General features: G+C 44.6%; 1 protein-coding gene across 1 annotated transcript in view; it reads left to right on the forward strand.

The window, feature by feature from the left end:
* Positions 1–12,935, forward strand: part of Prtg (protogenin) — a 114,202-nt gene extending 101,267 nt beyond the window's left edge. Inside the window, exons 16-20 of the mRNA XM_057768379.1 lie at positions 4,501–4,683; positions 6,577–6,697; positions 8,401–8,563; positions 11,803–11,907; positions 12,528–12,935. Coding sequence (XP_057624362.1) covers positions 4,501–4,683; positions 6,577–6,697; positions 8,401–8,563; positions 11,803–11,907; positions 12,528–12,935 — 980 coding nt within the window. The remainder of the gene's footprint in view (positions 1–4,500; positions 4,684–6,576; positions 6,698–8,400; positions 8,564–11,802; positions 11,908–12,527) is intronic.
* The last annotated feature ends 482 nt before the right edge of the window (positions 12,936–13,417 follow it).

Here is a 13,417-nt window from a genome sequence, read left to right on the forward strand (position 1 = left end):
CATGTAGAGAGCCTTCTTTAGCGTTAGTGCTGTGCCTCAGAAAGAACAAGTAAATAATAAAGAAAAGCAATTGAGGCCTGGTTTTGAAAGAGAAAATACAAAGGAGGCAACCTACAATTACTTAAAAAGCAAGGGACACAGCTTGGAATAAAGAAAGCCTTAAAATGGAAAACTGTCTTTTGTGTCTGAACACAGCAGTCTTAGAAAGAAAAGAGCATAGGAAACAATGGGGAAATAAGGATTTTGTCATATCTGATATTTTTTTCCCATTTTTTGAAACAGGGTTTCTCTATGTAGCCCTGGCTGTCCTGGAAGTCACCCTGTAGACAAGACTGGCCCTGAAATTGCAGATCTGCCTGTCTCTGCCCCTCCCCACCCCCTCCCCCCAGTGCTGAGATTGGCTGACAATCTTTAATACGTGTAAATTTATACATAATGTATGTTCATATACCAAATAGACCAAGAATTTAATTTTTTTCCTGAATCAAAATAATTGTGGTAATGGACTGGCAAGATGAAGATGTTTGCCTTTAAGGCTTGATCTCCTGATCTCCTGGGTTTGATGCCTGGAACCCACATGGTGGACCTCTGACCTCCACACACAGCCTCATGTGCTCATGAGGAAACAGAATTTTACACCATTTTCTTTCTTTCTTTCTTTCTTTCTTTCTTTCTTTCTTTCTTTCTTTCTTTCTTTTTTTTTTGGTAACTGAAATCGTTTTTGATGGGTGGAAAGAATACAGTGTTTACATATACTGCTGATTCACTTACAAAATTTAAATTACCTGGGCTGGGGTTGTAGCTCAGCTGGTAGGATGCTTGCCTAGTATGTATGAAGTCCTGGGTTTAATCCCCAGCACTGGCTAAAACTGGTCATGGTAGTGCATGCCTTGAGATGTGGAGGCAAGGGGGATCAGGAGCTCAGGGTCATCCTTGCGTACATAGGGAGTTTGAGGCTAACCTGGGGGTACATGAGAGTTTTTACTATAAAACAACAAAAAAAATCTTTTTCTGAGACAGGATTTCTCTGTGTGTATCCCTGGCTGTCCTAGAACTAGCTCTGTAGACCAGGCTGGCCTAGAACTCACAGAAATTCATCTGCCTCTTCCTACTACGTGCTGGGATTAAAGGCGTGTGACACCACTCCCGGACAAACTTTTTTTTTTTAATTAAATGAAAAATTTGCTTTTGATAGTGTTAGGTTTTTGCCAAGCATTTTGAAAAATTAAATGTATTTAATGATAGAACGGGAGCATGATTTTCATTTCTTCTTGGGAAGAAATTGGAATGGTCCTCCAGCGAGTTTTAACTTGTCATGGTCCGTCTTTGTTTTGTAATGCCTCTGCCTGCATCCAAGGTACACAGTACAGTGTCTTCCTGCTTCTAAATAGGGCTTCGTGTGTTTATTTAGCAGTTGGGTTATTCAAGTAACTCACACTCTTCAGGCCAAGTTGAAACCAGAGACCATAAAAACAAGCTGTATTGGCCTCTGCCACTGCCACTAGTGGCTGGGCTCCTCACTGTGTGTGACCTGCAGAGTGGCCCCACATCAGGGCTTCAGCTATAGGATTGCCCACACTTCCCTTGCTTATGAGGTACACCCTCCTAAGTGTTCCAGAAAAGCCAGCCCTGGCTTTGCAGTTGACTGAAGTGAGCCCTTGTAAGCCTTCTGAGGCTGTTGTAGGTCCCTCTGCATCAGGGGAAGAGGAGAACACTCCCTCCCCACTCCAGGAAAGCCAGGTGTCCCTGTGTACTGGGCAGTGTTGGGACAGCTTTATGGTTGGCTTTCTTAAAGAGAAATACTTTAAATGCCGAATAAATAACAAGGTTCAAACAGGAACCCTTAGTGGCCCTCACAGGGGAAAAGTTTCGCATCTTCTGTGAATTCCGACGACGAAGACCTTTGGAGAGAAGCAGCTCTCAGGCAGATCAGCATGGCTCAGTGGGTAAAGCCCTTGTCAGCAATTCAAAGCCCCGAGTTCAGTCCCTGGGGCCCACCTGGTGGGAGAACTGACTGCTGCATGCTGCCCACTGAGCTCCATATACATGCCATTGGGCACACAGCCACATAGGCAACAGAAATGTGGCAAAATGTTTTAAGAAGGGTTAACCTGGGAGGGGTCGTCAGCCTTCTGTGGTTCCCATGAAAACCTGTGTTTTGTTTTAGAAACGTGGTAATCGGCTGCTGAAAGAGTCATTCAACTTTGGGAGAACATTTATGTTCTTTTGCACTTAAATATTTATTTTTTTATTAGTTAATTTTGTTTTACTTTTATTTTTATGTGTGTGGATGTTTTGCCTGTATATATATATATATGTATATCATTTGCATATCTGGTGCCTGTCTGCGGAAGCCAAAGAGGTCATTGGAGCCCCTGGAACTGGACTTACAGAGAGTTGTGAGTCGCTCTGTGGGTGCTGGGAATTGAGCCCAAATCCTCTGGCAGAGCAGCCAGTGCTCTTAACCACTGAGCTATCTCTCTGGCCACATTTTTAAAAATGTTTGTTTGTTTGTTTGTTTTGACAAGGTTTCTCTGTGTACCCCCGACTGTCCTGGAACTGGCATTATATAGACCAGGCTGGCCCCGAACTCACATAGATCTGCCTGCCTCTGCCTCCAGGGTTCTGGAACTAAAGGCCTGTCCACTATGCCCAGCTAAAATTATTTTTATTTATGTGCATGATTGTGTGCCTTTGTGGGATATGCGCTTGTGAGTGCAGGTACCTGCAGAGACCAGAGGCTCTGATCCCCTGGAACTGGTGTTGGAGCAGTTGTGAGCCAGTTCCCGTGGGTGCTGGTGATTTAGGTGTTCTCCTTGAGCAATACCTACTCATAACTGCTGAGCCGTTTCTCCAGCCCCTGCTCCTGTTTAAGAAGGAAGACTAGGATCATCTAAAACAGCTGTTTCCCTAAGAAGTTGAAACAATTATAATTATGAAAGAAAGATTGGTCTTACACTGGAACGTTTTTTCTTACACTGGGTTTCTCAAGTCTCATTATAACTGTTGATCCAGGCTCATTACATGTGCTTTTCTTTCTTTATGTGTTGAAATGGCCATAATTAAATGTTCTACATGTCATGTGTATATAAGGAGTAAAATGTTATATAGGCGTACACAATATAAACAAACAGTATAAAATAAACTTACTTACATTTTAAGTTCTCATTAAAATGGAACAAAACTATGTGTGGTATTTAAAAAATTCCTTCTAAGGGATTAGAGAGATGGCTCAGTGGCTATGAAAATAAGCTGCTCTTCAGATGACCCAAGTTCAGCGTTCTGAATCTGCATCAGGGCTGCTGGTAACTGCCTCTAACTCCAGCTCTGGGCTGGAGGGGGGCGGGGGGGGGCGAGTGTTCTGATGCCCCTTGTAGCATCTGTGGGCACTGCACTTACATGTGCTTACCCCACCCCTATACACTTATACAATCATTAAAACTAAAACAAATCTTTAAAAAGCCAGCCAAACAAAACCCTTCACCTGAAATACCGTTGAGAGGTCTTTATGGGATGTCTGTATGTGCACAGCAGACATTAAGAAAACGCACAAGGTGAAGATGGTGTGGATGTCGCCCCATAGTGGAGTGCTTGCTTAGCATGCACAGGAACCCGGCTTCAATCCGAGCCCCTTACCAAACCAAACAAATTGCTTATGAAAAAGCAAACAGACAGAAAATCTGTGTGCATACATTTGTATACACATGCAAATAATTAAAATGTCAACAAATAGAATTTTCAGTGTATCTGTATTTAAATGTGTTTTCCAAATGACCCATAGTAGAAAGTCACTCTTATAATCAGGAAAAATATTTTTTCTTTGTTTTTTTTGGTTTTAGTTTTTCGAGACTGGGTTTCTCTGTAGCTTTGGAGCCTGTCCTGGAATTAGCTCTTTGTAGACCAGGTTGGTCTCAAACTTACAGAGATCTGCCTGCCTTTGCCTCACGAGTGCTGGGACTAAAGGCGTGTGCCACCACTGTCCCGTAGGAAAAAGATTTTAAAAAAAAAAAAATTTATTTACTTATTTATACAGTATCCTGCTTGCAGGCCAGAAGAGGGCACTAGATCTCATTATAGGTGATTGTGAGCCACCACATGGTTGCTGGGAATTGAACTCAGGACCTCTGGAAGAGCGGTCAGTGCTCTTAACCACTGAGCCATCTGTTCAGTCCGGAAAACGATTTTTTTTAAAAAGACTTATTTTTATTTATGTTCGTGTGCATGCCACATGTGTGTGGGTGCCTGTGGAGTCCAGGAGAGGGCATCACATCCTTTGCAGCTGGAGTTACAGGTGGTTGCCTGCTGCATGATGTGGGTGCAAGGATTTGAACTCAGATCTTCTGAAAGATCAGTGAAGACTCTTAATGGCTGAGCCATCATCTCTCCAGACCCCCAGGAGAGAAAAAAAATATTTTTAAATGTATCCTCAGAAAAATACTTCTTAAATGTTGGTCCATGTTTGTGTGACTTTAAAAGTTTACTTGATTTGTATGTTTCTAGGGGCAATAACCATGGCTCTCCTGGAAAACCTGGTGGCAGGGAACGTGTACATTGTCAAGATATCTGCATCCAATGAGGTGGGAGAAGGACCCTTCTCGAATTCCGTGGAGCTGGTTGTCCTTCCCAAGGACACGTCAGCATCGAACCAGAGGCCCAAGCGTTTGGATTCTTCTGATGCCAAAGGTCTGGATGCTGCCCCTGTCGCTTTGTTTTCATTCCCTTGTCCTCGACTTCAGCTTCCACAGTGGCCGCACCCCTTAGCCTGCACTTGGTTTGCTGAATTGTTGCTGTTAGGGTTCTGGGGTTTTGGGGTTGGATGACTCTCTTCTGTTGTCCTGGAAGGGAGAGGGGAAATCACCTCTGAATGAACTTTCAGGTCCCAGATCACTGACCTCCCAGATTTCTGTGCTCCCAGATCACTGTGCTCCCAAATGACTGTGCTCCCAGACCTCTGTGCTCCCAGATCACTGTGCTCCCAGACCTCTGTGCTCCCAGACCTCTGTGCTCCCAGACCTCTGTGCTCCCAGACCACTGTGCTCCCAGACCTCTGTGCTCCCAGACCTCTGTGCTCCCAGCTGTGTAGCTGCTGGACTGGATAGCACCACACTGGTGGGCGTGAGCATCCTGGGAGGTTCTGAGGAAACCAGCAGCAGAGGTGGTTGTGGTTCCAAGGCTGGGAGGAGCCTGGCTTTTATTAAGAAAAACAACTCTCCCAGACATAAGGTTGTTTTAACCCAGAAAAACAGTTGGGAGGAAAGAAATGTGGCTAAGTAGCCACCCTCACTCAGGATTCTTAATGTCTACACAGTCTAAAGGGAGTCAGTGCCCCCTGGGGTCCAGACTGAAAGCCTCACTCTGCTTTCCTATGGAGAAATAGAGGGCAGCTTTAAGGAGAGAAGCCACAAGCTGAACACAGGTTAGGGACTCTGGAACCACAGAGCATCACTCGGTGGCTGGTGTGGAAGAAGACAAGATCAGAAAGTCAGAATTAAGAAGACAAAGGGGTCAGGTGTGGTGACACACCTTTAGTCCCAGCACTCCAGAGGCAGAGGCAGGAGGATCTATGTAAGTTGGTCTACACAGTGAGTTCTAGGACAGCCAGGGCTACACAGAGAAACCCTGTCTCAAGAAACAATACAATACAGAAATTAAAAAAAGAACAGGAAGGAGGTAGCTATTTTGGTAGAAACAAATCAGAGTTTGGGTCCCAGCTTCTGGGAGATCTGAGATTGCATTCTGGTCTCTGTGAGCACTGCACACGTGTGTACATACACACAGACACATACACAAATTAAAAAATAAAAGGAATATTTTAAAATAAATAAATTTGCCATGCAGTGTTGATACACACCTTTAATCCAGCACTCAGAAGGCAGAGACAGGCAGATCTCTGTGAGTTTGAGGCCAGCCTGGTCTACAAATCAGGGCTGCTACCCAGAAAAATCCTATCTCAAGAAAAACCAAATAAATAAAATTCTAGATTGGTGTTCATTGTTTGATATAATAGTATACTGTCTAAATATGATCTCGATCTTCAGTACTAGAAAATAAATTGACTTCTGTAATCACGGGCAAAGACCAGTTCATGACTTTTCTGTTTAGATGGAGCGCTAAAACTTTCCCTGTGAGATAAAGACAGAAAAGCAACCATATATGTGAAATGTGGTTGTTCTTCTTGATGTGGGACGTCCTTCTGTATAGGTGTCGTTTTTATTGGTTAATGAATAAAGAAACTGCTTTGAGCCTATAGCAGGGCAGAACAGAGCTAGGCAGGGAAAACTAAACAGAATGCTGGGAGAAAGAAGGCAGAGTCCGGGAGAAGTCCTGTAGCCCTGCCAGGGACAAACACTGGACGGAACCTCGCCAGTAAGCCACAGTCACATGGCAATACACGGATTAATAGAAATGAGTTAGATTAAGATGTAAGAGCTAGCCAATAAGAAGCTAGCTCTAATAGACCAAGCAGTGATTTAATTAATAGAGTTTCTGTGTGGTTGTTTCAGGCCTGAGCAGCTGGGAGCAAACAGGTGGCTTCCTGCAACATCTTTTGATTGAGTAAACATACCGTGTTTCTAGTTTATGCAGGTTATTACCATCTGGACCAGAAGTCAATGACGGGTATCGCAGTAGGCGTTGGCATAGCCTTGACCTGCATCCTTATCTGCGTTCTCATCTTGATATACCGAAGCAAAGCCAGGTGCGTTTTCTTTATAAAGATGCTGATGTAAGCCGGGCAGTGGTGGCGCAGGCCTCCTAGCACTTGGGAGGCAGAGGCAGGCTAATGTCTGTGAGTTCGAGGCCAGCCTGGTCTACAAGAGCTAGTTCCAGGACAGACTCCAAAGCAACACAGAGAAACCCTGCTGATGTAGGCTCACAGGTAAAGTGCCAAGTGTGAGAACCAAAGATCCCAGAACCCACAAATGCCAGCAGGGAGTTGTGCCTTCCTATCATCTCAGCTTTCAAGAGGCAAAGGCAGGAAAACGGCTGCAGCTCAACAGCCAGTCTGGTGGAAATGGTGAGCTCCAGGTTCAGCCACAAATGTGAGGTGGGAAGTGATTGACACCTGGGTCAACCTCAGCTCTCCACATGCATACATATGTGAACACTCATGCATGCCACACACACACGTGTGTATGCAATGAAAGAGATGCTATAATGGTTAAAGACATTTAAATGACAGCAGCTGCAGGAAACGCATTGAAATCAAGGCCTTGTAGAATCAACTGGGTTATTTTCCTCCTTAAAAGGAGTGTAATGTTATGGGATTTTTATAGCTCAGAATGTGCTGAATTTACACAGAGATCATTTTCCTGCCATTTGGACAAAAAACTGCTGTGCCAATAAAAATCCCTAAATGAGAACTTGGTTTCTGCATTTCTGAGTCATTTTGAGAAAATGAGAAGTCTCCTTAAGCCGTTGGTTTTTGCTTTTGTGTCTGTTTTAATGACACACTTGATCCGGCACATGCCTTCCCTAGAGGATTCCTCATGATCTCATGTTCAAGTGGCAGCAGACATGTATTAGTCACCAAGGAGGCACAGAACAAGCACCCGGAATCGCAGGATAATGAAGTAAATGGAGATATGTTAGCCATCAGCTTTCGGGCGAATCACAAACACTACAACAGTAACGCTAAAGATCTAGAATGTATATCCCAAAGATATCTGAGACGTAGGCATTGGAGAAGCCCCTTGCTTCCAAACCTGTGGGCTGAGGAGCCAGCTCAGTTAGTAGAGGGCTCAGCTCAAACCGTGCAGCTCTGGGCTCATTCCCAGCACTGTAGAAACTCAGCGGTGGCTCTCGTGGTAGTGCTGGTTGTGCGCAGGAGGCAGACGCGCAAAGATCAAGGTCAAGGGGGTCAGTGGATGGTTCAGTGGATGGTTCAGTGGATGGTTCAGGATGGCTCGGTGGATACAGGTGCTTGCTCACAACCTGACTACCAGAGTTCAGTCCCACATAGTAGGAGTGAACTGAGTCTTGAAAGTCATACCCTTACCTTCACATGTCCATATGCATACACACACACACACACACAGTAAATAAATAAATGTAAAAATTTTTTCCGAGATGGGGTTTTTCTGTGTAGCTTTGGAGCCTGTCTTGGAATTTGTTCAAGGCTGGCCTTGAACCCACAGAGGTTCATCTGCCTCTGCCTCCCAAATGCTGGGATTAAAGGCGTGCGCCACTCCCACCTGGCAATAAATGTAAAATTTTTAAAAACAAAAAAAAAGTAAATTCAAAGTCATTCTCTTCTAGAAGTTTGAGGCCAGTCTGGGATACACAAGTTACTGTCTCAAATAAAAGAAAATAAAGTAAGGTTATGATTAAATGCCACATTTGGTACACTTGCCCATATCTTCCATGAGATGAGAAGGCTTTCTTTCCTTACTAACATTTCAGGAAGTCATCTGCCTCCAAGACAACACAGAATGGAACCCAGCCCTTATCCCGAGCCAGCGCCTCTGTAGCCACGGGGAATGACGTGGGGAAGAACCTGGAGAGAGCTTCAGAGAATGAAGAGTCCCTGGTACCCATGATGCCGAGCAGCTTCATTGATGCGAAGGTACACTGTGTAATGCTTCTCTCCTGTGTGAAGGAGACTTACCAGGAACGCGAGTTGGGTGTGTTGTTATCAATCATATGATCCTATGGTCCTGTTGATCGTAATTATATAATCCACCCGTGGTTTGGGGGAGAAGTTGAGGACACATGAAAGAACAAAGGATGGAAGACAGAGGAGGAGTGGGAACAGACACACACTAGACGGGACTCTGGGAGCTGAGATCCCCATCATTAGTTACTGTGATAATTTGGGCTTCTTTGCACTTCTAGTATCAGCACCTCTATTTTTTTAAGATTTACTTATTTATTATAGTGTTCTGTCTGCATGTGTGCCTGCAGGCCAGAAGAGGGCACCAGATCTCATTACAGATGATTGTGAGCCACCATGTGGTTGCTGGGAATTGAACTCAGGACCTCTGGAAGAGCAGCCAGTGCTCTTAACCTCTGAGCCAACTCTCCAGCCCCTCAGCACTTTTATTAAATGGTTTTACCTTGAGTTTAATGATTGCCTGTATCGATCCTTAGAGCACACCAGATATAAAGAAGGTTTTAGAATTTACTTTTATATAAATCTTTTATATGTGCGAGTGTTTTGTCTGCATGTCTGTCTCTGCATCATGTGTGTGCCCAGTGCCCAAGGATGGCAGAAGAGAGCATCAAACCCTCTGGAACTGGAGTTACAGATAGTTATGAGCTAACATATGGGTCTAGGGGATTTGTCCCTGGTTCTCTGAAAAAGCAGCCTGTGTTCTTAACCATTGAGCCATCTTTGTCACCTCCAAAGAATTTTTTTTTTTTTTTTTTTTTTTTTTTTTGGTTTTCCGAGACAGGGTTTCTCTGTGGTTTTGGAGCCTGTCCTGGAACTAGCTCTTGTAGACCAGGCTGGTCTCGAACTCACAGAGATCCGCCTGCCTCTGCCTCCCAAGTGCTGGGATTAAAGGCGTGCGCCACCACCACCCGGCCAAAGAATATTTTTTAATAAATAAGAAAGATGTGGGCTGGAGAGATGACTCAGAAATTAGGATTTTTTTTTTTTTTTTTTTTTTTTGCTCTTCTAGAGGACCCAGGTTCCATTCCCAGCACCCACATGGTGGCTCACAACCACCTGTAACTCCACTTCCAAAGATCTGGCTCCCTCTTCTGACCTCCTCAGGCACATGGTACACATACCTACACACAGGCAAAACACTGTACACATAAAATAAAATAAATAATAAATAGCAAACAAACAAATAAATAAACAAGCAAACAAAGATCTGCATAGACACCTACATAGCCTTTTCTTGATGGTCTGAGGAAGTAGATATTACAATGAAGTGTCAATAGAGGGCGCTACTTCATGTCTTTGTCAAGGCTTGTTAAAGCACTATGGACACCAGCTAGAACTGTGTCTCGCCACATTCTTTTGCTTTGTTTTTTCGGAGACAGGGTTTCTTTATATAGCTCCAGCTGTCCTGGAACTCTCCCTGTAGACCAAATTGCCTCAAACTCACAGAGATGCTTCACAGTGCTAGGGTAAAACGTGCGCCCCATACCGTGGCACTGTCTCGCCTCGTCACATTCTTCGTATAACATGTGTCAGTCACCATTAACTGCAGACTCCCACAGCTCAGGGTGTGTGTCCACTGCCTCAGCAAAGAAGGTTTTCTAGATTGTTAAAGGATTCTTAGAGAAGACGATGACATAGCGTGCACACACACACACACATGTCCTGCAGAGCCAGCCCCAAGTGGAAGAGGTTTCTCCCTGTGGTCAGCCTTCCTTCACAGACCCTTTCCTGACGTCTACAATGACGAAAACATTTTCAAGTTTTAGGAGCATGGATATTAATTCTTGCATTTCTTTATTTTGTGTTTCTGATGTATATGGGTGTTTGTATGTCATGGTGCTCACGTGGAGGCCAGAGGATTGTGGGAGTCAGTTCTCTCCTGCTGGGTGGGGTTGGGACTTGAATTCAAGTCATCAGACCTGTGGCAGGTGCCTTTCTCCTGCTGAGTCATTTCTCCTGCCCACATGTTTCTGTTAATTTTACATAGTCATTTAAAAGGTATTTGATTTTTGCTGTTGCATTTGTGTTGTTTGCAGCCTCTTTTAGCTCTTACTTTATAAGTAAAAAACCAAGCCCTATTCAATTTATTTCAAATTAATATAGGACATAAAATCTAAAAAGTTGTGTGTGCGCATGCACATGCATGTGTTTTCTCAAGGCATGTAACCCATACTGACTGCAACTTACTACGTAAACAAAGCTAGCCTTGAACTAATTCCTTAGCTTCTGTCTCTTTTGGGATCATACCAGCCAAGCACTGTACAAGTGGACTTTGTCCTTGGCCCTAGAGTCCAAAATTGGCAAATACTAGTATATATTGTGGTTCTGTTATTACCAGTTTGGCAGCAGATACAAGAAAACGTAGGCGAGCAACAAAATGAAGGAGAAGATGGGGAGAAAGAAAGGCAGAATCTAAAGTCAAAGAAGCAGAGAGCACCTGGACGCCTGGCCGGTCCCCTTGGTTGGCCTGCAGATGACACCTTACTTTTGGGTGAATGTTAGTCCAGGATCTTGTTCCTCTCGACTGCTTTTAGACTATTTCAGTCATGCAAAGAAGGCTGAATGGAGAATATAATGAACGAATGCACAAATGATCATTGATATCTTGTTATAATTCCATATTTTGCTTGTTATAACAAAAACATGTCAGAGAGAGGGTTAGAAGGTAGATACAGAGTGAACCAGGCTAGGCGTTGGAGTGCATTCCTGTCATGCCTTAGTAAACAGGAGTCTAAAGAGGAAGCCAGTGAGTTCCAGGCTAGCATGAGCTTCACAGTGAGATCCGGTCTTACAAAGAATAAATAAACATATGTTTTTCTTGTGATGTATATGGCTGTTTTTTTCTTCACGTGTGTCTGAGCACCACATATGTGCCTGGTGTGTGTAAGCCAGAAGAGGGCATAGGACCCCCTGAAGCTGGAGTTATGGATGGTTGTGAGCCACCATGTGGGTGCTGGGAATTAAACCTGGGTCCTCTGGAAGAACAGACAGTTCTCTTAGCCATTGAACCGTCTCTCCAGCCCTGATGTGATTTTGATGGCAAACAGATGTCCCGAATATGTTTGCTGCTCCTGTGTACAAGAGGTGCCGTACATGACCTTTGTCTCCTTAGACATTTAAAATCTCTGTGTGTGTCCTGCAGTGAAATCAAGTCTCTAATTCTGAGGTGTTTTCTCTTTGTCTTTCCTCAGGGAGGAACTGACCTGATCATCAACAGCTATGGTCCTATAGTTAAAAACAACACCAAGAAAAAGTGGCTTTTTTTCCAAGACACTAAGAAAATGAAAGTTGAGCAGGTAATTCACACATGTGAGAATCATTTAGTGTCCATGACATAAAAATGATAATTAGAAGTAAGAGGGAAATGGGAACGTGAAAGTCAATAATCTTTGACTGACGTGGTTCAATTCTGACAGTGAAGAGCTGTGTTGAGTGATAGCCAAAAGGACAGTTGAGACAGTCATCAGAGATGTGATTCTCAGTGGGGCGTGAGGACCATAAGAGAGGGACATGAGCTTATATCAAAGTAACCAAGGTTGTGGGTTGGTTGTTTGTTTTATATTTTATTTTTAATTATGGGTGTGTATACCTGTCCAAGTAGAGATATGCACATGCATACATAGGCCAGAAGAGGGTGTTGGATCACCTGGAGCTGGAGTTACAGGCATGTCAATCACCTGATGTTGGGTGCTAGGCACTACAATCGGGTCGTCTGCCAGAATAGTCTTAACCCCTGAGCCATCTCTCCAGCCCCACCAAGGAAGGTTGTAGCATTTCAGTTGGTATAGTAGTTCAGAAATGCTCCCAGCTGTCCGTAGGAACCAGGAACCCAAACAGTCGTTCACAATGGCGACCTCTTTATCTGTGCACGTGAACTAGCTGCGGCCTCATTGCTCCCTCATCTGTTTTTGCCCAGACTCCAAGAAGAGTCACCCAGCCCGTGTGCTTTTACCAGCCAGGCACCACTGTGCTGATCAGCGAGGAAGACTCCCCCAGCTCCCCAGGTCAGACCGCCAGCTTCCCAAGACCCTTTGGGGCTGCCCTTGATGCTGAGCATTCGGCCAACAGTGAAGGCAGCCACGAGACGGGGGATTCTGGAAGGTTCTCCCACGAGTCCAATGATGAGATCCTCCTGTCCTCGGTCATCACTGGCACACCCCCCACCTCGAATTCTCTCGCCGGTGGCGATTCTGATGGAGATGGTGCCGTGAAGAAGCGCGGAGACCCTGCAGAGCCCTTGCCAGCCGAGCAGACCTCCTCCTTGGCCCCACAGCCACCAGAGTCCACGGGGCCGTGCTTTACAGCCGAGGGGTTTCCCATCTAGACAGCTATGCTCAGGGATTCACAACAAGCGTCTGTTCGAAGGACAATGAACAGGGAGCCAAAGCCTTTTGTGAAAATCTTGATGTCTTACTGTTCATTTTTTTTTTCATCTTTTAAAAATATTTTTTTTAATTATTTTTAAGCGCACGAATTTTGAATGTTTCAATTGTCAACAATGTGAAAAAGGGCAGTCAGGATGCTTGACTGGGTTCTAAGACGTATCACTGGAGCGGAGGGAAGACTGCCCGAGCCCTCTGCTGAATAGCTACCTCAGTTTGCTTTGGCGGACTATGAAGAACTGTGCTGCCTCCTCCTGTGCTGGCTTCTCGCAGCGGCGTAGCCAGCGGGACTTCCTAGTGACGCGGCCGTGTGTCTGTTGTATGTGTGATGTGTGTGACTGAGGAGTCCGATGGCAAGACGAGGAAGAATGTTGATCTGAAGCTCTGTTTTTTGTTTTTCTTTTTTTCTTTCTTTTAGAGCTGT

The sequence above is a fragment of the Chionomys nivalis genome, chromosome 4 (genome assembly GCF_950005125.1).
Source record: "Chionomys nivalis chromosome 4, mChiNiv1.1, whole genome shotgun sequence".
In the NCBI taxonomy this organism is placed as follows: domain Eukaryota; kingdom Metazoa; phylum Chordata; class Mammalia; order Rodentia; family Cricetidae; genus Chionomys; species Chionomys nivalis.